This window comes from Pan troglodytes, chromosome 21, assembly GCF_028858775.2.
Source record: "Pan troglodytes isolate AG18354 chromosome 21, NHGRI_mPanTro3-v2.0_pri, whole genome shotgun sequence".
Lineage (NCBI taxonomy): Eukaryota > Metazoa > Chordata > Mammalia > Primates > Hominidae > Pan > Pan troglodytes.
The window spans coordinates 55,625,478-55,652,469 of record NC_072419.2 but is presented as its reverse complement, the minus strand read 5'-3'; the positions used below and the strand labels follow the sequence as shown (position 1 = coordinate 55,652,469).

General features: G+C 46.3%; 1 protein-coding gene across 1 annotated transcript in view; it reads left to right on the top strand.

The window, feature by feature from the left end:
* The window catches only part of KCNB1 (potassium voltage-gated channel subfamily B member 1), a 117,845-nt gene extending 105,389 nt beyond the window's left edge, over positions 1-12,456 (top strand). Inside the window, exon 2 of the mRNA XM_016938115.4 lies at positions 1,361-12,456. Coding sequence (XP_016793604.1) covers positions 1,361-3,370 — 2,010 coding nt within the window. The 3' untranslated portion in view covers positions 3,371-12,456. The remainder of the gene's footprint in view (positions 1-1,360) is intronic.
* Positions 12,457-26,992: the final 14,536 nt, after the last annotated feature.

Genomic DNA, 26,992 nt, shown 5'->3' with positions numbered 1-26,992 from the left:
AGGATCAAATGATACAACCATGGTGACCAGGCCCCCCCTTCCCACTTAGCAGGGGCAGAGGAAGAGAAAGGGAAAATCTACAAAAGCAAGACAGGTATAGGGGACCCAATAGACAGGTTTAGGGGTTTGGATTTTTTCATGAGGAGCCCTGGAGATTTATTAAACAAAGGAATAATGTGATTGGATTTGTATTTTTGGAAAAAAAAAAAAAAGACCCTCAGAGCAATTGATTACATCTGTTTGCTTTTCTGCATAGTCTGTAGACTGGCCTACTGGCCTAGATTCCATTAATTTCAACATATATCCATTGAGCCCTTTCTCTGGGCCAAGCTCTCTTCTTGATCCAGGGGACTCAAAGGTAGTTAAGCCAAGGTCTTTAGCCCCCAAAAGCACATAGTTCCAATCAGGAGTTAACATGGGCCCAGAATGTCTGTGCCTCCCTAGGAATTACCTGCAAAATCTTGAGTGTCTAGGCATTTTTCTAGCAAAAGGTTAGCTTTCATCTGATTTTTTTCCCCTTTGTTCTTCTATAGAGACAGAGTCTCACTATGTTGCCCAGGCTAGACTCGAACTCCTGGCCTCAAACGATCCTCCTGCCTAGGTCTCCCAAAGTGCTGGGATTACAGACATGAGGCACCATACCCAGCCAAATCTGATTTTTAACACAGCCTTAAGAGCTCATGTTCTTGGGTCACACAGACCTGGGTTAAAATGCTGGCTCTTCCACTTACTAGCTGTGGAAACCCAAGTGTCCGCATCTGTTCAATGGAGCTAATAGCACTGAACGGGGTTATTATAAGAATGAAATGAGCTATTTCATGGAAAGTGCCTAGCACACAATGAACACTCAATCAAGGATAGTTATTATCATTAGTATCATCTCTGTGAAGGTAGTTCCCCATCCAGTGTGAGCCACTGGTCTAGATCAGAAGTCAGCAAATCATGGTTCACAGGCCAAATTCAGTCCACTGCCTATTTTTGTAAATAAAGTTTTATTGAAACACAGCTATGCCCATTCATGTATGTATTATCCAAGGTTGGTTTTATGCTACAGCTGCAGAGTCGAGTCGTTGTGACAGACAATGCAGGGTTTCAGGGCCTATAAAATGGTTACTATCTGAAAAAGTATGCTTGAACCCTGGGCTTGCTGATAGCTTTAAAACATTTCATTTCTCTGGGCCTTGGTTTCCACATCTAGACAATAAATGGATTACAACAAATTCTCTTTTTGGCTCATTAAATGACTAGTGAAATGTGAAAATGCTCTTGAACATTGAGGAGTGCCCTGTAGATCCAGGATATTATGATGATCATCCTGTGGGGTGGTTGATAACTAAATCCCACTCTCTTCTCCTCACAGATCCTTGCCATAATTTCCATCATGTTCATCGTCCTCTCCACCATTGCCCTGTCCCTCAACACGCTGCCTGAGCTACAGAGCCTCGATGAGTTTGGCCAGTCCACAGACAACCCCCAGCTGGCCCACGTGGAGGCCGTGTGCATCGCATGGTTCACCATGGAGTACCTGCTGCGGTTCCTCTCCTCGCCCAAGAAGTGGAAGTTCTTCAAGGGCCCACTCAATGCCATTGACTTGTTGGCCATTCTGCCATACTATGTCACCATTTTCCTCACCGAATCCAACAAGAGCGTGCTGCAATTCCAGAATGTCCGCCGCGTGGTCCAGATCTTCCGCATCATGCGAATTCTCCGCATCCTTAAGCTGGCACGCCACTCCACTGGCCTCCAGTCTCTGGGCTTCACTTTGCGGAGGAGCTACAATGAGTTGGGCTTGCTCATCCTCTTCCTTGCCATGGGCATTATGATCTTCTCCAGCCTTGTCTTCTTTGCTGAGAAGGATGAGGATGACACCAAGTTCAAAAGCATCCCAGCCTCTTTCTGGTGGGCCACCATCACCATGACTACTGTTGGGTATGGAGACATCTACCCCAAGACTCTCCTCGGGAAAATTGTTGGGGGACTCTGCTGCATTGCAGGAGTCCTGGTGATTGCTCTTCCCATCCCCATCATCGTCAATAACTTCTCTGAGTTCTATAAGGAGCAGAAGAGACAGGAGAAAGCAATCAAACGGCGAGAGGCTCTGGAGAGAGCCAAGAGGAATGGCAGCATCGTATCCATGAACATGAAGGATGCTTTTGCCCGGAGCATTGAGATGATGGACATTGTGGTTGAGAAAAATGGGGAGAATATGGGTAAGAAAGACAAAGTACAAGATAACCACTTGTCTCCTAACAAATGGAAATGGACAAAGAGGACACTGTCTGAAACCAGCTCAAGTAAGTCCTTTGAAACCAAGGAACAGGGATCCCCTGAAAAAGCCAGATCGTCTTCTAGTCCTCAGCACCTGAACGTTCAGCAGTTGGAAGACATGTACAATAAGATGGCCAAGACCCAATCCCAACCCATCCTCAATACCAAGGAGTCAGCAGCACAGAGCAAACCAAAGGAAGAACTTGAAATGGAGAGTATCCCCAGCCCCGTAGCCCCTCTGCCCACTCGCACAGAAGGGGTCATTGACATGCGAAGTATGTCGAGCATTGATAGTTTCATTAGCTGTGCCACAGACTTCCCTGAGGCCACCAGATTCTCCCACAGCCCTTTGACATCACTCCCCAGCAAGACTGGGGGCAGCACAGCCCCAGAAGTGGGCTGGCGGGGAGCTCTGGGTGCCAGTGGTGGTAGGTTTGTGGAGGCCAACCCCAGCCCTGATGCCAGCCAGCACTCTAGTTTCTTCATCGAAAGCCCCAAGAGTTCCATGAAAACTAACAACCCTTTGAAGCTCCGAGCACTTAAAGTCAACTTCATGGAGGGTGACCCCAGTCCACTCCTCCCCGTTCTAGGGATGTACCATGACCCTCTCAGGAACCGGGGGAGTGCTGCGGCTGCTGTCGCTGGACTGGAGTGTGCCACGCTTTTGGACAAGGCTGTGCTGAGCCCAGAGTCCTCCATCTACACCACAGCAAGTGCTAAGACACCCCCCCGGTCTCCTGAGAAACACACAGCAATAGCGTTCAACTTTGAGGCGGGTGTCCACCAGTACATTGACGCAGACACAGATGATGAGGGACAGCTGCTCTACAGTGTGGACTCCAGCCCCCCCAAAAGCCTCCCTGGGAGCACCAGTCCGAAGTTCAGCACGGGGACAAGATCGGAGAAAAACCACTTTGAAAGCTCCCCTTTACCCACCTCCCCTAAGTTCTTAAGGCAGAACTGTATTTACTCCACAGAAGCATTGACTGGAAAAGGCCCCAGTGGTCAGGAAAAGTGCAAACTTGAGAACCACATCTCCCCTGACGTCCGTGTGTTGCCAGGGGGAGGAGCCCATGGAAGCACACGAGATCAGAGCATCTGAACTGCCCTGCCTTGGAGGACAGACTTTTGGGTGAGGTCCAAAGAGGAGAGCTGTTCAGCTTACCTGCCACAGAGCTTTTCTGCATGAACTCTGGAACAGAAAGGCCCTGTAAAGCCCTCAGAGAGAAGAGAGACTCCAGAGAAGGCTCCCTAAGACCTTGAGAGCCATGACAGGTCCATCAGCATGAAGTTGGCCAAGCCATAGGGCACAGCACCTCCTTGTAACAACTCTATTGCCCTCTTTGGGAGATGACATGAGTGGAACTCACAGCCACCACTACCACCACTTTAGACAGGACTGAGGCCACATACTCCCCATTCTCTCGTGGCTTTCCATCTCAGCCTCGGAGGGCAACATTGACAATCCTCCTGGCTTCAGCTAGAGAAGGATGCTGGAACAAGCGGCTGGTGTTGAAAGAGTGGGTTGACCAATTTGGTATTGAATGTTGCCCAGCCACCCCTAGGAACACCTGTCCATCACCTCCTGGATGGATTCCACTGTTAGACAGCTACAGGGAATGATTGGTCACGGGGAAGTCTCTGCGCCATAAGCCACGATCCCAGCGCAAAACCCTTACTCAAATGTCTTCATTGACTTCGGTATTTCGTAGTACCTGAGATTTTATTTTGAGATACCATCAGGGTGAGTTGCACCACTTGTACTCAATTCTAATTGCCCCCTGGCAATCTGGGAAGGGTTCAGAAGGTGGGCACCCAGCCAACAGCATGAACTCAGAGCATTGTTTTAGGGTTGGAGGAGGAACACGCTTTCTTTACATCACTAGTGTAGACTCAAAAGATATGCAAGTGTCAAATATGCAAAAGAAATAGTTTATTCAAAGAGACTGTGTGTTACTGAAGAACAGCATAAAAATATGATTTTTTTACTTGCAAAAATGAAAGGAAAAAAATACCCCGCATTGAAATGCCCAGTTCAGACTGAATAATTCCTGCTGCAGCAAGGAAAGTACCTACTATAATAGAAATTCTGTTTTGTTTTCTGTGGTTTTCAAGTTAAAAAAAAAAGTTAAAATAAAAAGCACTTTATGTTTTTCAAAAATAGGTTCTGCCAGGGACAGTGTCAACATCTTGCACTTTAAAACAAGCACTATTTCCCGTAGCCCAATTGTTGGGACTGTAGTTGGATTGTTGCTACCTGCCCGTTTCTGGCCAGCATGGGTAATATTGTGCTGGTATTACTGTCTGCCATATCAAAGTCTGTGGGCTCCTTCCCTGCCCCTCTGAAACCTTCCCTTAACCCTCATGGGTCAGAAGGGGTTCTTGCCCCTTGGGTGGGGCCTCTCATGAAGTCAAGTATACAGGAGACATGCACATCTCAAAAGGACACAGTGACAGTTGGACATTGGGTGTTTTACTCTGTTCTCTTTCTTGTCAACCAGCTACTGGTTTTTCAGTGTCACTGTCTGTACTAAAAGCTCAACTCTCCTTCCTGCAGCCATCGATGCAGCCAGTACAGACAAAAGCAATAAGTATTTGTGTGCATCCTGAGTGGTTCTGGTGTATTTCTTGGTGTTTGATGTCCTAGTTTGATGACCTGGCATTGTCCTGCCTGCTTTTAGTCCAACAGCACGGTGTTGTTGGCCGTTCCTCAGTACAGTGGCATTAGGTTGAACCACTGATGAATACAATGCTATAGTGTTGGCTCACCTGTCAGTAAAGATGACATGTTATTGGTCTGCCTGTCTGTAGTACAATGGAACAATGTTGTTCTCTTAATGTAATGTTGATGGATGATGTCCCAAGTACAATAGTGTAGTTCTGTCTATCCTCAATACAGTAACAGGCATATGTCTTCCCAATGGAAGAAAGATATGGTATTGGTTCACCTAGTCTTAAGTCTCAATATCATCTGTTGCTGGTCTGCCTGTTAGTACAATGGCATGATCCACCTCTCAGTACACAAATATCATGGAGCTGTTCTGCCTGCTCTTCATACATAAGGCATAAGGTTGAGCCACCTGCCACACATATGATGAGATGGGATCATTCCACCACCCTTAAAAATACATCTTCTCTGCTGTATACAAACCCAATTCATAACACTTCTCAGCATCTCCAGAGACTGTAGATCCCCCCAAGAGGGTGCAGTCCTGTTCTTTGCCGCATTAACAGAGAAAACGAGAACGTCACTCTTCCTAGGTATCTTCAGAGTATTCACGCAGCAACTGCAAAGGGACTTAGGGGCAGGGAGAGTGTGAGGTCATCCCGTGCCAGGCAGAGGAAGCAGCACTCCCAAAACACTTTGCTGAACACGCAGTCTGAGCTGGGGGCCTCTTGAGGAATGACTGTGGGACAGTTCTCCGCCGACCATCTCACATGTCTCTTCTTTGTTTTCATCACCATTAATGTCCACCATCAGCACAAATGTGAAAATTCAGGGAAAAAAACAAATGCTTTTTGATAAAAGTAAATAGTTGTGATTTCCAATTCAGATATTTTTAGAGCTGATGCTATCTGTAAAAAATAATAATAATAATAATATAGTCTATTTTACATATCAGGAAAGTGAACATGTTTCAATATAGCCATATATATTGAGAAGGAACTTACCACCCCTTCTTCCAATCGAGGCATTTCATTTGTTGGTTGAAGCAGATGAGAAGTGTACAGATTGAAAATGATTTCTTTGTTTTTTTTTTTAAAAAAACGAAAACAAATTGGTGCAACTCTCCTTGTAACCAAAGGCCCTTTCTGCCTTCTGTGGTCATGTAGGACCTGGCCCTTCCTTCCTTGTGTATTTTGTCCAACCGTAAAGTAGCATTTTATTGAGTCACTTTTGAAGGATGAATTCAGAAGTATCATTAAGAACCTACCTTTTCAGGCTTCATAGCCAGAGTCCTATAGAGTTCTTATAGAAACAGAATAATTGAAATTCAGCATATACTATGCTTAGAAAGTATTCCGTTTGGGTTTGATTGGGTTTTTTTTTCTTTTACTTGTGTGTGTATGTATTGGGGGAATATAGCTTTTATTCTGTGCTCAATTCGAAATAGAGTATTATAAGTTTTCCCAGCCCATCCACCCACTAAAAAAGAACATATCCAAATTTTAATATGCATACACCCAACCTGTACCTATGTACGTGAATATACATGCACTGGGAAATCTACCTAAGAGTCTTCACTGAGAAGTTCACTCGATAGAAAGGTCTTGATAGAGAAGAGAAGAGGAAAGCAATGGTCTGAAGGCAAATCCTGCTTTAACTTGGTGGTCCATTTCCCATTCATTCCTGAACCAATGAGAGCAGAAAGAAACAAGTCAACCCAAACAAGCAAACTAGGGGCTGGACGCGGCGAATGGATGCTGGTCAGTTTGGCGAATTCACTGAAACTCATCAAGAACCCAGCTGAACTTGCATTCCAACTTCCACCATTATCAGAAAGGGCTAGGGACCAGGTAGCCATGTGTCCCAATCACACAGGGGAGAGTCTGCCACCAGCGGTGAGAGAGGTGGGGAAGCTTTGGAGGAGACAGTATATTCACCTTTTTATCTTTGGGTAAAAGAAACCAACAGGACTTTGGTGCAGTAGATTTCTCAGTGCCTTCTTTAGGAATTCTATCTTAAGCACACTTCAAGGGGAAAGAAAAAAGGAGGAGAGAACATTTGTTCCCGTGAAGTCCCTTTCTCCAAAGGACTGGGGATCAAGAAGGAAGAAGAGTAAGACGGAAAAACAACAAAATCCTGAGGAGGCCATTTCTTTTAACCCACCCAGCTTGCCCCTGAAAACTGCTGGTGATACAAACTTTTTCAAACTGACTTCCAGCTTCTCCATGTGTCTTGGTAACTGTAGCCTCGTCTCTGCCCTTTCTCCTAATAAGATCCATGTTTCTAAGGAGAAAAACAAAACAGTATTCTCTTCTGTAAAACTGTAATGTATTGTTGATATTTGTAACTATTGTACATTTCTGTCTTGCTCCAGTCCCAGCTGGAGTGTCTAGTTCCATGGACAAGGGGATATTTAAAATTCACCACGGACAAGGGCCACTAAAGCCAGGTCTCTATCGCTAATCTCTCTCCTATTCTTATTTCTCTACCAACTAATCTCAAGTAACAATACCCCAGGCTTTTTTTCAGCCTCAATTCAAGTAACTTTGAATCAAAAGAGAGCAAGGCAAAAAGCCTCCGGACATGCTTCTTTGGGAAAGGACTTTTTCTGTAGCTGCAGAGTGGGCAGGAGGGAGAAGGGGCTCCCCTGAGACCCTGGCAGGACAATGGAAAGCTTCCAGCCCCGAGCTGATGTTTCCTCACCTATCACTGCTTATAGGACAGCATCCAAATGCTTTCATGTCACTCAGCCCAGGCAACCCAAACCAGTCCTGGCTACACCCAGAAATAAGAGTTACCTCTGCATTTTCTGTTGCCATTTTTCTGGCTCTAGAAGTATCTGATGCGCGACTATGTCATAGAATGTCCACGCATCTCAGAGTAGTCTATTTTTCTGTTCAGATAAAATATATATATATATGTATTTTTAGCAAATTTATAATAGGGCAATTGAGTCTAATTTCTTCTTTTGTAATACAGAACAATATCTTAGGAGTTTCATTGTTGGTCATTATCGTAGCTGATGTTTTCTGGTCTTTTGCAGTTCCTACCATTGTCCCTTGGGCTGTTTGGGTTTTCTTCCTTTTGATTCTGATTTCTTGAGGGTGGGGAAAGACTTTGGGGTTTGACTTCCTTGTGTAGGCATTTCTTGACACTAGGCCTGGACTCTGTCAATGCTGTGACTTTCCTCATTCATTTCTGTGTGTTTCTCCCATTCGTTGTTCTTAAGAATCCAGGGCATGAATGCAGGAATGAGACCCAGGGAAGCAGAGCTACAGATGGCCCTCAAAATCAGGATGGGATGTGGGCTGGTTTCGCTTATATCCCACACCCCTTTAGGGATCTGAAGGGACTGAGTTTTCTCATCCCCAGAGATCTTGGAACCAAAAATCTCATGCAAGCAAACTCATCACTGGCATTTCTGAGATCCAGAACACATGTGAGTCCCTCCTGGCTGAGCTGCTCCCACATGTCCAGCACCCTGTCGGCCTGTAACATCAATCAGAGCTGAAGGTCAGAGGTTTTTCAGGTTCTCGTGAACCTCACAAGAACATGCTGGGCCTCCGATCTCACCGACTTGTTTATCAGTTCCTTGTTTCGATCTGTTTATTTATTTATTTTTTGTTATTATTATTTTGAGACAAAGTCTTGCTCTGTTGCCCAGGCTGCAGTGCAGTGGCGCAATCTCGGCTCACTGCAACCTCCTCCACCCAGGTTCAAGTGATTCTCATGTCTCAGCCTCCTGAATAACTGGGATTACAAGAGTGCACCATCACGCCCAGCTAATTTTTGTATTTTTAGTAGAGGCAGAGTTTCTCCATGTTGGCCAGGCTGGTCTTGAACTCCTGACCTCAGGTGATCTGCCTGCCTCGGCCTCCCAGCGTTACGATTACAGGTGTGAGCCACCACTGCACCCAGTCCATTTCAATCCATTTCTAACAGCTTCACCAAAAAACAGTGGCCAGACACCCTTGCAGCCAAACCCTGAGAAGAGATGTCCCCGAATCTGCTAGCTCATCTCCCCTTCCCTTGCCAGCTGCCTGGCTCCATAGAGCAGGAGGTGTGTGGCAAGGACAGGGGCAGTTTTCCAGCTTCCACCTATCCACGCCTGGGGGAGTTTTTGGACTGTCCTGATAATTAATTCCAGAGGCAGTTTTCAGTCCTGGGTGGGTGGAGGACATCTCACTAGGCAGGATCTTCAGCAGAAAGTGATTCTCCATCCATCAACTCATGCAGGAAGATGAAGAAAGCCCAGATAATCTCCAACTTGCATTCGTTTAGGTTTTGGTATACCACCCACCTCACTGTCAGCTGCAGGGCTTGGGGCTCTGCCTAGAATCAGAAATTTGAGCCAAACTGGGACCCTCAGATGGCAGTGAGCCATCCCATCAGATAACTCCCAAGAGGAAGCCAACTCAAATATGAATTTTATTATTCTGGACTATGACCCTGATCAGAGTTCTCCCACCCCGAAAACCTCTGATAGTCTGGTTTGAACCAGAGTCAAATAAAACAGACAAGATTTTTTTTTCCTCTGCACAAAAGCAAAAAAACAAAACAAAAAAAAGTCTGCCAGTAGTTTCCTGGGTTTGATGCCCAGATAAGCAAACACTGTTGCCTATGGCTGTTGCTGTTTTCATCAAGAAAGAGGTTATATAGTTTGCACTTCCATCCACTCTCCCTGATTTTATCTTAACCTAGAATTTCTCCTGAACTTCCCCAAATGCCAACTTGAATTTGGGTAGGGCTCTGTTAATCGAGGGAACCCTCATCTTCACTTATAAACCTAATTCTCTGTTCCTCCCTCCAAAGATCCTGAAAAGATCTCCTAAAGGCTGGCCAGGATGGGGTGGAGTGGGGCAGTGCACCTGAAGAAAAAAACCACTTAGCTGCCAGCTGGCTGTATGCAAGTTCTCCGAAAATTTCTATTATATGAAAGGGATGGGGTCAATTGCAGCTCAAATTAAGGAAGCCCTCCTAACAGGCTGGGTTGTCTGACCATGGAGCTCAATGCCATGGTGGACAGTGAGCTCCCTTATATCACAGGTGTTTAAAGAGAGGCTGGCTAGATGGTGTAAAAAATGGGCATTGCAGAGGGGCCCTAGCATTGCATGGAAACTGGGCTGAACAACCACAGAAATTCCTCTTTGTTTCTTGGAGTGTGTGTGTGTGTGTGTGTGTGTGTGTGTGTGTGTAGGTGGTTTCAACACTCTGGATATAAGCTCAAGCCACTGAGGCAAAGGCATGCAGCACAATTAGCAGGAATGCAACTTCTGGGCTTTGGAGCTCTCAGAGGGGGTGTCCAAGAGACAAGTCTGCTTCCTTCCGGCTCCGTCTTGGAACATTTTAATGACTGTCAGTCACCAATCCAACCCATCCCCAGTGGCCTACCAGGTACCACATTGGGATGAGACTCATGCTACCCTTCCCCAGGCCAGCCAAGGAGCAATCCACACTGTCCCTCATCCCTGGCTGGCTGTCTTATGGTGCTTCAGCCCCTCCGCCCAGCTCCTGTGCCCTCATGAGCCTGGGGCTTTCTGTATAAAAGATGCAATGATATCTGTTCCCCACTAGCCATCCCCACAATGAACAACTTCCCAGGCAATAGCAAATGGCTCCATTCCAAAAGGGCTTGTTTTTTTGGTAAATCAAATAAGAGACCCCACTCAAGACCTTTGAAAGTCCCCGTCAATGAAAAAAATCCAGAAGGGTCAAAAGAGAAAGGCAGCTTTTAATCCAGTTTCACAGCAAAACCAGGCTCTTAGCTGCCTCCAAGCAGAATGCCCACTCTCCTGCAGCTGTGGCCTCCATCCCAAATCATCCTGCATACTGCATTCTCTAAGGAAAGCATTTGACAAGAGAGGGTTTATGTATGGTGGATTGGGAGGAAGTGAGACTTCAACCTCAGGATGAACCGAAGACTGGTTTGTCTTTGGTTGTTTTAGTATGAGGTTGGGCAGGATGATATGTTTGGATGGGTAGAATGAGCAGCCGCCTTCCTCTGAAACCAAAATAAAATAAAAACCAGTTTTCAAGATTCCTCCCAACTCCTCACTGGAGGCTCTGCCCTGCAGAATCACTCAAGTTGCAACAACACAAGGAGACAAAAATAGGATATTTCATGAAAATATAAGAAACTCCCAATTCCGTCCCATTAGGATGCCCTCAAGGGGCCATGCAGGGATCTTCCCATACTTCCTGCTTCCCTGATCTGAACCAAGATTGGAAAGAGGCAGGCAGCAGAGAAGATGCCCAAGAAACTCTGACATATCCACAGCTTGGCTCTGCCCCTTGGGCTTCACTGGGGTTTGGGCCTCCCTCTTGGTTGAGCTGAGTGTGCCTGAGTGGGTGGGGACAGGGAGGATTCTCCAGGTCTATCTTGATTTCATAGGTCCTTCTCAATCCAAGGTCAAAAATTGAGAATCTTATTTTCTGCACCAGGAACTCAGGGTTATCCCCAACCTATGCCGCTGGCACATGATGGTCATCCAACCTGTGTTTTTGTGAGTGAGTGAATGTGTGACTGGTTGGCCTCTGAGTGGATGACTGGATGCGTGAATGTGTGAGTGAATGGGGGAGTTAATGAATCCCTACCTAACTGTGAAGAGAAGAAAAATGAGGAGCCCCTCTCCCACTGAAACCCATAACTGCCCCATCAAGGTCATCTTTCTTTGACTCAAGATGACATCTCAATTTGATGCTTGTAGGCCCCAAGCTGATAATGGCCACAGCCCTCTCAGAGCCACACTTCCTGGGGGCCCACAGAGCAGCTCTGCCCTCCTTCCTCTTCCCCTACCCTGCATTTCTCAGCCTCATGTTCTATTTTAGCTCACACACGACCCATGGGGGGGACCACCAAGTGGTTTTCCAATGGACTAAGCCAAGGGTTCGAAGTTGGGACTTCCCTTGGTCTGGGACTTCCTGGGGCAGAAACATAGGAGCCAACATCTGGAAACTGGATCGCATTCCCTGAGCCATGGGAGTCCAGCTGGATATTAAGGCCAGCCTGCCCTCCAGCTTTTAGAGCCGAAGATCTTTTTTCTGAGCCCCAAAGCCGTCATGATAGTATGCCCCCAGATCCCATCAGCTAAGACCCTGTCTCTCCCAGGAACCCGTCGTGTGAGGTTGGGGCTTTTCTGCCAGTAAAGCCATTCTGATCACCTCACCCTTGACGGGGGCCAAGCCAATCACATTAGCCATAAATGACCAATGTCCTCAGCCACTCTTTTCTCGGGGGTGCATTCGTGGGTCCTATTCATCTCTCGTCAGTTAACGTCTCTAGTCCTTCCTGTAAAGGTGAAAATAAGCATTGCGCATGTGCGCAACACACACACACACACACACACACACACACAAATCCCAGTGTCTTTTTATGCATGTGGTGAGATGAAATTGTGATCTTTGTGTGACCTCCAGCTGCTGTCTTGTCTTGTAAAATATGTCCAAATGTTTAAGAATTTCTAAGCAAATGGTCCCTTAATGAAGTCTGCAGAGTTCAATAAAAGGTATGGAAAAAACAAGCCTGGTGGAGTTTATTTTTTGGAGGGCACAGGGAGGCGAGATGGGAAGCGCTGTAAGGGGACTTGAATCAGGAATCCTGTCTGCAGGCGGCATCAGCTTTTTCTCTTCCCCCCAGAAGACGGAGGACATGAAAATATAACTGGCTTTTCACCCCCACTATGCAAGCCAGTGGTAACCCATCCTACATGATATTCATGAATCAAAGTTCCAACTCTGGTCATTTAGTTCTCATGTCAACTATGCCTGGGCATCTCATTAAAAACTGTCTCACAATAGAAGGCATAAGCTCAAATGACTACTGGGGCAGAGGAGGTAACATAAATGAGTAAAGCAACTTAACTAAGAGACATAAGGGGGTGGTGGTGAGTGCGATAAAAAACAGAACACACACCCTGTCTAAAGGGGTGAACACCATTCATCTCCAGCTGGTTGTTACCCCATAGGGATGTGGGCCCAGCAATATTAGATCTTTCTAAGAGAAGTCAGAAATCTGGATTTTTACAGGAAATACCCAACTTTTAAATGTTAGCAACTATGGCTGGGCATGTGGCTCACAACTGAAATTCCAGGACTTTGGGAGGCCAAGGCGGAGTTCGAGACCAACCTGGCCAGCATGGTGAAATCCTGTCTCTACTAAAAAATAAAATAAGTAAAAAATAAAAATAAACAAACATTAGTGATTAATTCCATTTTTTGTAGTCCTGTACTGGCCAAAGGAAATATATCTGTAGGCAGACCAGAGCCCATAGGCTACCTTTCTGTGATCTCTGCCTTACTGATAGGGCTCAAAGATTTCTATATTTGTTTTGGGGAGGTTTTTTGTTGTTTTTGAAACATAGTCTCACTCTGTTGCCCAGGCTGGAGTGCGGTGGCACAATCTCTGCTCGCTGCAGCCTCCACCTGCCGAGTTCAAGCAATTCTCGTGACTCAGCCTCCAGAGTAGCTAGGATTACAGGCACGTGCCACCACATCTGGCTAATTTTTTGTATTTTTTAATAGAGACAGGGTTTTGCCGTGTTGGCCAGGCTGGTCTTGAACTCCTGGCCTCAAGTGATACACCCACCTCAGCCTCTCAAAGTACAGAGATTACAGGCATGAGCCACTGTGCCCAGCCTTCTGTATTTATCTACTGCTGTGTAACAAATTACGCCCCAAACTCTAGCAAGTTGAACCATTTATTATCTCATGGTTTTTGTGGGTCAGGAATTCAGGAGCATCTTTAGCTTAGTGGTTCTGGCTAGGGGTCTCTCACAAGGTTGCAATCAAGACACCAGCTGCAGTCCTCTGCTTGACTGGGATGGAAGACCTGCCTCTAAGTTGGCTGAGGAGGCCTCAGTTCCTTACTGGCTGTTGGCAGGAGGCCTCAGTTGCTCACCAGGTGGACTTCTCCATAGGGCTCTTGAATATCCTCACAGCATGGAAGCTGGCATCCCCCAGGGGCAGAGGTCCAAGAGAGAGGGGTAAGGAGAAAGGCACAATGCGTCTTGTGGCCTAGTCTCAGAAATCAGAAACCATCACTCGCACCAAATTCTATTTGTTAGCAGTGAGTCACCAAATCTGGTTCACACTTAGAGAGAGGTAATTCTACCTCTTGGGGAAAAAGGATCAAATATTTTGTGGACATATTTTAAAATCATTACCTTTCAAAAGCCCATTGAGTGAAAAGGGTAGTTTCCAGACTTTAGGATTTCATAGCCCAGTAAAAAAAAAAAAATTTATTCTTATTTGTCTAGAGATGTGGTCTCACTCTGACACCCAGGCTGGGGAACAGTGGTGCAGTCTTAGCTCACTGCAGCCTCGAAATCCTGGACTCAAGCCACCCTTTTGCCTCAGCCTTCCAAGTAGCTGGGACTACAAGTGCCTACCATCATGCCCAGATAATTTTTTATTCAGCTTAGGGAAGTGTATAAGCCTTGCTGACATTTTATTTTGCCAAGTAAAGATGTGGAAAAAATGACTATCATGTACTATGTATTATCTTAGTAAAACAAAGGATATATCAAACTCATAAAATATACAACCTCAGAATAAAGACCATCCTGAAAAAAACAAAACTTCTATTCTTTCTTTCTTTCTGTCTTTCTCTCTCTCTCTCTTTCTCTCTCTCTCTCTCTCTTGCTCTCTCTCTCTCTTTCTTTCTTTCTTCTTTCTTTCTTGAGACTGAGTTTTGCTCTGTCGCCCAGGCTGCAGTGCAGTGGCATGGTCTCGGCTCACTGCAATCTCTGTCTCCCAGGTTCAAGCAATTCTCCTGCCTCCTGTAGCTGGGATTACAAGCACCCGCCACCACACCTGGCTAATTTTTGTATTTTTGGTAGAGAGGGGGTTTCACCATGTTGGCCAGGCTGGTCTCAAACTCCCGGCCTCAGGTGATCCGCCCGCCTTGCTCTCCCAAAGTGCTGGGATTACAGGCATGAGCCAACACACCCGGCCTTATTATGTTTTTTAATAGATCAAACCTTCTCAAATTCAGCACTACTGACATTTAGGGCCAGCTGTTGCTCTGTTGTGGGGTCTGCCCTGGGCACTGCAGGGTGTTTAGCAACATCTCTGACCTCTACTCACCAGATGCCAGTAATACCTCCCCCCAGTTGCAACAACCAAAAATGTCTCCAGAAATTGCTAGATGTCCCCTGGGGGACATCACCTCCAGTTGAGAAGAGGCACAAAATCTCAACTCCAAAAGATGCAATGAAAAGTGAAATTTCCCTTACACCCCTGGACCCCTGTCCCCCTGTCCCTAGAGGCCACCAGTTTCTCACGTATCCTTCCAGAGATCATTTTTGCAAACACACACACACACACACACACATACATATAACCGATGTGTAGCGTGCGTGTGTTGTTTTGTTTTGCTTTGTTTTATTTTACCCCATACAAATAGTAAGAGTGCCATATACACTGCTCTGCATCTTGCTTTTTTCATTTAATGTATCTTGGAAATCATTCTGTATTAATACACGAAGAGCCTCCTCATTCTTTCATAAGCCTATGTTGTGTTCTATTATACATGGTAATTGCCAGTCTCCTACTCCTGAACGTTCAAGTTGCTTTCAACTTTTGCTATAACAAACAGTGCTGAAATGAATGGCCTGTCAGCCGTTCCTCTGGGCTCTGCCTTCAAAATAGATCTGGGATCTGCATTTCTTGCTCCTCCACTGCTGCAGCTTGGGGCCAGGCCACCATTGTTTATTGCCTTCATATTGTACCACGTCCAGACCAGCTTCCCTATTTCTGCCCTTGATCTTTCAGGTTCTTCTCAACATAATGGCCAGAGGTGTCCTGTCAAGCTGTCAGTCTGATCATGTCACTTTGCCATCAAAACCTTCCAAAGGCTTTCTGTCACATGTTAAGTAAAGTCCAAAGTCCCTGGCTTGGTCTGCAAATACTTACATCCACTGGCTCCTGCATGCTTCTCTATTTCATCTCCCACAGCTCTCACCCAAGGGTGCCTGCTCTAACATCCCGGTCTCCCCACTCTTTCTCAGACACACCCACAGTGGACCCACCTAATGAAGTAGCCACATTCTGATCCCCTTCCAGTCCCCTCTGCCCTCTTTAATCTGTGTATAGAGCATTGAGATGACTGGCCCAAGATCACCCAGCTAGGAAGGGGCAAAACTGAATTTTTTTTTTTTTTTTTTTTTTTTTTGAGACAGAGTCCCGCTCTGTTGCCCAAGCTGGAGTGCAGTGGTGTGATCTCGGCTCACTGCAATCTCCGCCTCCCGGATTCAAGCAATTCTCCTGCCTCGGTAGCTGGGATTACAGGCATGCGCCATCATGCCCAGCTAATTTTTGTACTTTTAGTAGAGATGGGATTTCGCCATGTTGGCCAGGCTAATCTCAAACTCCTGACCTCAAGTGATCTGCCCACCTTGGCCTCCCAAAGTGCTGGGATTACAGGCGTGAGCCACTGCACCCAGCCAAAACTGGGGTTTTAACTCAAACCTATCTGATTTTACCAGTTTACTACCTCTACCAAAAAGATCAAGCATGATAATTCATGAGGCTGGCTGTGCAGGGTTTAAGAAAGATGGGGCTGGAACTCAATTGCCTGAGTTCAAAATCCTAACTGCTCCACTTACTGGCTATTGGCACCGAGGGGGTCTTTAGCATCCTTGCTTCAATGTCCCCATCTGCAAAATGAGACTAATTCACTTTAGCAACCGTTAGGTTTTAAGCCCCTCAGGACCAGTAACAGGATAAGGAGATCCAGGCAGTAATGTACACATGCAGGAGGTTGGATCCTATCTTTACTTGAAATGTTGATATTTTGTTTATGGGTTTGGGGCATTATTTTTTATTTTTTAAAATATTACAGACAGGGTACAGTGGCTCATGCCTATAATCCCAACACTTTGGAGGCCAAAGCAAGGGGATCACTTGAGCCCAGGAGTTGCCAAGACCAGCCTGGGCAACGTGGTGAAATCCCATCTCTATAAGAAATACAAAAATTAGGCTGGGCGCCGTGTCTCACGCCTGTAATTCCAGCACTTTGGGAGGCCGAGGTGGGCAGATCACGAGGTCAAGAGATTGTGGCCATCCTGGCCAACATGGTGAAACCCCATCTCTACTAAAAACACAAAAATTAGCTGGACGTAGTGGTGCACGCCTGTAGTCCCAGCTACTCGGGAAGCTGAGGCAGGAGAATCGCTTGAACCCAGGAGGCAGAGGTTGCAGTGAGCTGAGATCGCGCCACTGTACTCCAGCCTGGTGAAAGAGTGAGACTGTTGTCTCAAAAAAAAAAATTAGCCAGGTGTGGTGGCGTGTGCCTGTAGTCTCAGCTACCTGGGAGGCTGAGGCAAGAGGATCTTTTGAGCCTAGGAGTTCAAGGCTGCAGTGAGCCATGATCACACCACTGCACTTCAGCATGGGTGACAGATCGAGACCCTGTCCCAGAAAAAAAAAGGCAGTAAAATGTTCCTTATTTCGATTTCTGAGGTTGTGGGTGTGTGTGTGAACATGATATGTGACATGGCATGATTCCTGAGTTTTTGGTACCCCCTTAAGTCTTGCATATTTTGATATTTTGGAGATGAAGCACTCAGCAAAGCAAATCCCTGCCTTCAAGAGACACACACCCCAGTGGGGGAGGCTGCCAATAAACAGATAAAAATATATGACACTTCTGGTGCTAAGAAGAAAAATGAAGTTGGGTAAAGAGACAGAGACATGGGGCTAAGAATAGTACCCCTCACACAAGAGTTGGTGTAAAGATTAAAAGAAATAATCCATGCGAAGGGCCTCGTACAGAGGCTGGCACCATATGTGCTATGGAAACATTGGCCACCGATGTGATTTCCATGCTGGGCTCGAGGTTCAAGACTCCGGAGCTCTGCCCCCCAGGAGCTTTCAGCATGGGGTAGCGTTTCATGAACTGTGTATCAGGACCCACTGGGGCAGCAGCTCTCAAACTCTGTGTGCCATGGACCCTCTCACAAATCCAGTGAAACCCACAGACCCCCTTCTCAGACTCAGAATAATATTTAAATGCCAATACATAAGGGTTTTTTTTCCTCACGCTCCTTTTTTTTTCTTTTTTTTTTTTTTTTAAAGAGACAGGGTCTCACTCTGTCACCCAGGCAGGAGTGCAGTGGCATGATCACGGCTCACTGCAGTCTCGGTCTTTCTGGTCAAGCGATCCTCCCACCTCAGCCTCCCAGGTAGCAGGGACTACAGGGGCTTGCCACCACACCCAGTTATTTTTTAAAAGACGGGGTCTCTTATCATTTTGTGTAGAAACAGGGTCTCACTATGTTGCCCAAGCTGCTCTCCGAACTCCTGGCCTCAAGCAATTTTCCTGCCTCGGCCTCCCAAGTGCTGGGATTATGGGTGTGAGCCACTGCACTTAGCCAAATACATAGGTTTACAAAAGAAACCTACTGAAATGCAATTTTCAAAATATTTTAGATGTGTGATGTAGTAATACAAGTGCTTCTTTATTAACAAATTAAATAACAAGATCGGGCCAGGCCTGGTGCTCACACCTGTAATCCTAGCACTTTGGGAGGCTGAGGCAGGAGGATCACTTGAGGCCAGGAATTCAAGGCTCCAGTGAGCTATGACTGAGCCACTGAACTCCAGCCTGGATGACACAGCGAGACCCTGTCTCAAATAAATAAAAAGTTCCAGCAATAAGTATAGTAACGACCACAATTTTGAGGTTGTGAAGATCATAAATGTTATTTTGAGACATCTGCAACAAACATAATGAGATACAAAACAATCTGTGATTTTTCTTCTAGAGACAAGATCTTACTCTGTCGCTCCAGCTGAAGTGCAATGGCGTGATCATAGTTCACTGCAGCCTTGAACTCCTGGGCTCAAACGATCCTCCCACCTCAGCCTCCTGAGTAGCTGGGACTGCAGGTGCATGCCACCACTCCCAGCCTGTGATTTTTGTGTGTGTGAAACATAATTACTATGAAACATATTACTATGATTTGTTGCCTATATTCATACCTAAAGGAAGTGCTGTATTTCAACTAGAGGTCAGTGAAAATAAAATTATATCGTTTTGTTCTATACAAGTTTGTAGACCCAGATTATGAACTCCTGCATTTGGGGGTTTTGACATATTTCATGGGTCATGACTAGCAATTTTGTAATGAAAGAATAAAATAGACTGGAGTAGAATAAACTAGAATCGAATCGAAGTCAGCATGCATTGCTCATAAAAGGTAAGTACAGATTCATGAAACTTTCATGTCAATTGTGTGTGCATGTGTGTGTGTTACAGGTCATGCTGCAAAATATACTTCTTCCTGCAACTTAACAGTCAAAAATATCTGAAACACAATGGTGTACAGGCACACAGGCCCAGCTCAGCCACTGCCACATTGCAGGCACCCGCAAACACCCGTGTCCTTCCCTCTGATCCCTGTCAGCCTTGGCTTGGTCCCTGTCTGCTCTCCTGCCCATGCACAAGTATGCACATCACATTCAAGCTTATAAAAGGCCACGTTGTCTGTGACTGCACAGCTTTCCCCCCTCCTTGGGGAGAGGAGCAGGTGTGGCAATGCCCATGTCCTGAGCTCATCGCCTGTTTGAGGACCTATCCCTCCTGATGACCACATGGCCCCACAGCAAATATTAGGAGAGCCAACTGGTGGCATGTCTGAAGGTGCCAGGCTGCAAAGGGTTGGGGCTAATGAAACCACCTCTGATGAGACACTGTAGGGAACTAAGGCAGGGCAGATGTTTCTGTGCTTTTCTGTACATGTGTGCATTCTTATTCCCAATCCTAGCTATTGAAGGGGATAGCCTGGGAGAGGGAACGTGAATCACAAGAACAAACTTCTAAAGGAATCTACTCTCCAGTCTCCCGAGTGCAAAGGAGTTTGACATTCTGCAGATAGGAGGTGAATGAACTAATGATTGCACTCAGATGTGTGGGCAATTAACTCTGTACTAATAAGCAGGAAATTGGTAAAGGGAAAAGATAAGCTTTGTGTCAGGGGTGGGCGTGGGGGATGGGGAGCCAAGCTGCAGCTCAGCCTAGTGGTTCAGAATAGAAACTTTGGGGTCTGAAACATCTGAGTTCAGATCCTGGCTACCCCACTTCTTCGGTGTGTGATTTAGGGCCAGTCATTGTCTCTCTCTGCACCTTGATTTTCTAGTCTGTCAAATGGGGAAATAATAGCATCTACCTCAAAGGGCTGCTGCTGAGGCTTCGATGGAAGGATGTGAAGTGCTTATGAACAGGCATTGAGTGAGTGTTCAACAGCGGTAGCTCTCATCCTAACCATCTCTATTATCCCACTGCAGCCTGGGGCCTAGCTATGTTCCTTAATGGGTATCTATGCCAGGTGCTGTGGCTCACACCTGTAATCCCAGCACTCTGGGAGGCCGAGGTGGGTGGATCACCTGAGGTCAGGAGTTCGAGACCAGACTGGCCAACATGGTGAAACCCGTCTCTACTAATAATACAAAAATTAGCCAGGCATGGTGGCACATGCATGTAATCCCAGCTACTTGGGAGGCTGAGGCAGGAGAATCACTTGAACCCGGGAGGCGGAGGTTGCAGTGAGCCGAGATTGTGCCATTGCACTCCACCCTGGGTGACAAGAGCAAGACTCTGTCTCAGAAAAAAAAGGGGGGCGGGGAATCTATTGTTCAGGCTCAGCATCTCACAGTGCCAGAAATAACAAAGAACATATAATCAAACCAGTTAACATTTACTCAGAATCTACTGGGTGCCAGACACTGCTCCAAGCACTAATTAGCATTTGCTAATTTCTTAGCAACAACCGTATGAAATACAACCTATGAAGTCATCATCAAAGGAGTCATCATGAAATTATTATCATCAATGACACTGTGAAATTACCACAATATTTAGTTTACAGATGAAAAACTGTATTCATTACCTATTGCTGTGTAACAAATTATCCCAACACTTAGCAGCTTAAAACAACAATCATCACTTACATTTCACACGGTTTCTGTGGCTCAGGTATTTGAGAGTGGCTTAGCTGGACGGTTCCTGTACAGACTCTTGCGAAGTTGCAGTCAAGACAGACGTCAGCCGGCGCCAGGCACAGTGGCTCATGCCTGTAATCCCAGCACTTTGGGAGGCTGAGGCAGGAGGATCACTTGAGGCCAGGAGTTTGAGACCAACCTGGGCAACATAGTGAGACCCTGTCTCTACAAAAATAAAAATAAAACTAGACAGGCATGGTGGTACACGCCCGGAGTCCCAGCTACTTGGAAGGCTGAGGTGGGAGGATAGCTTGAGCCCAGGAGCTGAATAATATTCCATTGTTAGAATATCCTTTATTATCTAGCTGTGGAAGTCACACACACTGTCACTTCCAAAATACCCTGTTGGTCCCACAGGTCAGCCCTATTCACTGCCAAAGAGGGCCACACAAAAGAGTGAGCGCTGGAAGGTGAGAGTCATTGGAGCCATCTTGGAGCCCAGCTATCACAGAGCCAAGGCCCAAGAGGTTTTGTGATTTACCTAAGGTCATGCAGCAGGCCAGGGACAGCCCCAGGATTTGAGCCCAGATTGTGTAACACCAGTGTGACGTGTGACCACCCTACTGTAGGTGATAACTACAGAGGTATCACCACCCCTCTGTCCACACCTCGGCATGGCTTCCGCCGGTAAAGGAAGAGGTACCTGGAGAAGTGGAGACCCCCTGGACAGGTTAGAAGGCCTGGAGTAGAGTCTCAATTCTTTGTTTGTTTGTTTGTTTGTTTGTGATAGAGTCTCGCTGTGTCACCCAGGCTGGAGTGCAGTGGCTCGATCTCGGCTCACTGCAACCTCCATCACCCAGGTTCATGTGATTCTCCTGCCTCAGCTTCCCAAGTAGCTGGGACTACATTGCACGCCACCATGCCTAGCTAACTGTTGTATTTTTTATTTTAGTAGAAACAGGGTCTCACCATGTTGCCCAGGCTGGTCTCAAACTCCTGGGCTCAAGCGATCTACCTGCCTCAGCCTCTCAAAGTACTGAGATTACAGGCGTGGGCCACTGCACCCAGTGGAGTCTCAGTTCTGGCACTAATTCACCATGTGACCTTGGGCAAGGCACAGCCCATCTCCAGTCCTCAGGCTTTTTTTGTTGTTGTCAGGCAGAGGCAATAATAGCTACTTCCCACATTTGAGGTAAATAAAGAGAATGAATGCATCATATAAAGCTTAGTCCACAGACCGATATGCAGAAATAATACATTAACTTCTACGTTTTTTAAAAAAAAGTTTTTTTTAAACTCGGTAATAATTTCACATGGTGCCCAATGGGAAAGGTATAAAAGGATCTTCAAAGAAAATCTCCTTTTTTTTTTTTTTTTTCTTTGAGACAAGGTCTCTGTCACCCAGGCTGGAGTGCAGTGGTGCAACTACAGCTCATTGGAGCCTGAAATTCTCAGGCTTAGGTGATCCTCCAAGCTCAGCCTCCTAGGTAGCTGGGACTACAGGCATGCACCACCAGACCCAGCTAATTTTGAAGGGCTTTTTTGTAGAGACAGGGTTTGGCCATGTTGTCCAGGCTGGTCTCGAATTCCTGGACTCAGTTCAAGGGATCCACTCGCCTCAGCCTCCCAAAGTGCTGGGATTACAGGTGTGAGCCACCGCACCTGGCCCGAAAATTTCCCTCTTACCCCATCCTTTGGCCACCCAGTTTCCCTCTGCAGAGGCAACCGCTGTTCCTAGTGTCTTGTTGAAATATCACATTTCTTTATTTCCTTAAAACAACCTAATTTCCAAGGACCTGCTGAGCTGGAGATAATGTAAGCTCAGCCCTTCTTGGGGCAGAGGAGCCTGGATCTCACCTGGCATCAAGACAAGGATGGTGGAGGGGGCAGGCACTTCTAGTTATCCATTATCTAGCCACGTTAGTGACTTTGGAGACGTCCCTTGTTCCAGGCATGTAGAATCCTCAGAGCCAAGTAAAGGGAGGAGCCGAAACCTGAGCGCTACATTACTCCAGTAAGTCCAGGGTGTTGGTCCTCAAAGCATTAAAGAGAACCTCAAAATTGCAAGCATGAAACTCCCCAACAGTGATGGATGGTGCTGCCTCTCACTGGAATAATATGCATTACTTAAAATTTTAACTGTGGACAGCATGGAGATATTAAAAGTTCTTAAGCTATAATGTAAAGTTAAAAATAAATACATTCTAGACACAACTAAGGTACTGCATCTTTCAGGAGGCTTTGCTCATCTTTTCTCCCATCAAAAGCTATTAGGTTGTGAAAAGCAATTGCAGTTCTTGCCATCACTTTCAATGGCAAGAACCGCAATTACTTTTGCACCAACCTAATAGGTCAGGTGCTTTTTCTGGGCTCCCACAGCCTTCAGAGCCTCCCCCATCACAGGTTTCACAGCACAAGGCTTTAACTCCCAGTGGCTTCAGTGAGCTTGTTAAACCAGCAGAGTGGGGAGCCAGATGGCCTGGCCACAATCTTGGCTCCTCTGTTTTCTAACTGTATGGCCTTGAGCAAGCTATTTCACCTCTCTGTGCCTCATGAACTGGTACAAATAATAGTTCCGAGGGCTGTAGTTAGGATTAAATGTGATGTCTCTTTGTAAAATCCTTGTCACACTCAATAAATGTTCGTTACTATGGTGTTTTCCTCTCTGCGCCAGACCACGAGTTCCATGCAGCCAACAATCTTGTCTTGTTTTTGTTTTTTTTTTAATTGAGACAGAGTCTCACTGTGTTGCCTAGGCTGGAGTGCGGTGGCACGATCTCGGCTCACTGTAACCTCCACCTCCTAGGTTCAAGCAATTCTTGTGCCTCAGCCTCCTGAGTAGCTGGGATTACAGGCACGTGCCACCACACCTGGCTAATTTTTGCATCCTTAGTAGAGACAGGGTTTCACCATGTTGGCCAGGCTGGTCTCAAACTCCTGACCTCAAGTGATCCACCCGCCTTGGCCTCCCAAATTGCTGGGATTACAGGCGTGAGCCACCGTGCCCTGCCTCTTGTCTTTTTCTTAGCTGTGTTCCCAGCACCCAGAATAGAGCCTGGCACCAGGAAGGCACTCAGAAAGGGTTTGCTGAATGAGTGCAAGCATTCATTCCACAAATATTTATTAAGGTGCTTAAGAAATCTGTCTCTCTGAGCCAGATCCTAGGGGGACAAAGCTGAAGGAGTCACGTAGTCTGTGCTCTAATGGGTTTTATACTCTCACGGGAAAGACAGCCAATAAATAAATAGGCAAATAAGTAAACAAGAAAATACAAACTATTGCTCAGTGTGATGGAGAAAATGAAATGGGTGTGATACAGAGTAACTGGAGAGTGTTTCTCCAGATAGGCAATCAAGGAAGGCCTCCCTGAGGTGCTGTCCGTGAGACAAGCCATGGAAGGAGCTAGCCACGGGATGAGCTAGGAGAACAACCTTTCAGGCAGAGAGCACGGCAAGTGCAAAGGCCCTGAGGCAGGAATGCTCTCAGGAGGCCAGCCAGACTGAAGAAGGATGAGGGAGGAGAGTGGTGGGCAGGAGCAGGGAGGTTAGCAGGGGTCCATCACGCAGCCCCTTGTCAAGCAGGATAAGCAGACTGGAGTTCCCTCTGAGAGAGTGAGCAGCCATTGGGAAGTTTCAGTGGGGGAGGGGTGACAACACCGCCCTTGCATCCAGGAGCTCCCCACACAACGGGAACAGTCCCAGCCTAAATCTGGAGGCATCTGCTTCTCGAGGCAGTGTCTGAGCTCAGCCTGGAGGGCGGGCCTAGGAGCTGCTGCCATCCATCCTTGTCTCTGCCACGTCTCAAGTCAGGCTCGAGTCCCCATTAATATAAATGAGGCCCTTTGCTGACTCGATTTCCAAATGAGTCCAGACGTTCAAGCTCTCTATTCCAGGAAATGTGAAATTTATGTAACGAAAATTAAAAGAGAAAGCGGGGAAGCGCCTCCTTAAGTGCCTGCTTCCCGGGTAAGCGAGCCAGTTCTGTGTGTCTGGCAGAAGATGGATGAAGGTGCCATCAAGGGCTGCTGGGAGCCTGTGGCCATCGGGGAGGATGGGAGCAGGGTGGCCGGGGAGCCCCCTGGGTCCCCTTTCTTCCCTCAAAGAGGGAGCCATGGTAGGAATGGAAAACCAACATTATGTTCTCACTCATAAGTGGGAGCTAAGCTATGAGGATGCAAAGGCATAAGAATGATACAATGAACTTTGGGAACTTGGGGGGCAAGGTGGGAAGTGGGTGAGGGATGGAAAGCTATAAATTGGGTTCAGTGTATACTGCTCTGGTGAAGTGTATACCACTCGGGTGATGGGTGCACCAACATTTCACAAATCACCACTAAAGATGTAACCAAATACCACCTACTCCCCAAAAACCTATGAAATTTAAAAAAAATTTTCTAAAAAAAAAAAAGAGAGCCATGGTAATAATAGTTTATGTTCATTGCTGCATGTCTAGCCCTGTTCTGAGTACTTTACTTTCATGGATCATCTCACGACAGCATGATGGGGTAAGCACTACCATTTTTCCAGATGGGAAACTGAGGCTCATATTGGAGAAATGACTTGATCAAGGTCACAGAGCAAAACAGTGGCCATAACAGGACTCGGGTCTATGTCACTAATACTCACACAAACCCTCTTGTCCAGAGCTCAGACCATGTGGAATGGCAGAAAGGCTCAGGAGTAGAGACCTGGGCTTGAATTCAAGCTCCAACTACCAACCTGCTGTGTGACCTTGGATAAGTCACCTCCCTCCCTGAGGATCAGTTCTTGTACAATCAGAGCCCCTTCCCCATGGGATTCATCTCTGAATTAAAGGAGATAATGTACAAAGATGCCAAGCACAGGACTTCAGCTTCCCTCTCAAACTGGCTTTTAAAAAGAAAAACAAGTATAAACTCATAGAATTGAAAAATCTTAGGGTAACTGACTTCAGGTGTGGCTGGATCCAGGGGCTCTAAAGATGTCATAAGGGATGAGTTTTTCCTCTCTCTCTCCATGTAGTAGACTCTCACTGGGAATTCCAGGGTTACAGAATTCTCACAGCTAGAAATCCTGATGAAAAGAGAGCTCTTTTTCCCAACAGCGCAGCAAAAATCCCAAGATTCACTCTGATTGAACGAACTTGGGTTAGATACTCGTCCTATAACTAATCTCTAGAGCAAAAGGAATGGAGTATGCTGATTGGGTCGCCTGGATCACACCCCCACCCCTGGAGTCTGAGGGAGGGGTACAGAAAGCCCAGGTGAAACCACTTGGACAGTAAAGGGAAGAGGGTAGGTTCCCTAAAGGAAAACTGGGGTGCTTTTACCAGAAAAATCAGGAGTGGCTGCCAGACCAGCACAAATGCCAGCTTATACTCTTGGCACATAGTAGGCCCTAAGCAAATGTCTGTTCAATGGAATGAGCAAATATCTACCCCCAGAGATGGTGGTAAGGATAAAATAAAATAATGTATGCAGAGTCCCTGGCGCACAGTCAGCACTCAATAAATCTTGTTTTAAAGGAACAAAATGTGTTCAGATTAGGTTTGGATTCTAGTCATGTGCTGATGAGCCCAGATGCTGGAATGAGCCAGAAGGAGAGGCTTCCCTTGCCTCATCCCTGCCTCCCGCACATTCATTGCCCAACTCCAAGGCAGGGCGAGGACCAGCATAAAGAGAGTGAGGCACTTGCCTCTGATGCAAATGTAAGATGCACCCAAAAACTGAGTAATCAAGAGAAATAATATCTTAATGCAATATTTTTTAAAAATCAATACTGAAGCAAAAGTCCATGAGGAATAAAATATCAACATCTTAAAGACATTCATATACACATATTTGCATATCGTTATATTTAAATATCCAGACACATACACATGTGAACATTTTCACAGACATTTTACATTGATTTCCTTATATATATGCTCGGGGCCACTGCGCTGCACTACACCAGGGGGTCCCATTTCATGGCAATCAGTGTGAATGCCACTCCCTGAATTGTTCAGGCACAGCCTCTGCGACTGAACACAGCAGCTCTGTACATGAACAAACATGTATGTGCATTGCCACCCATGTGGACAGGCATAACCACCTATATGCCACCAATGTGTGCCACATAACATCACACACACAGACTT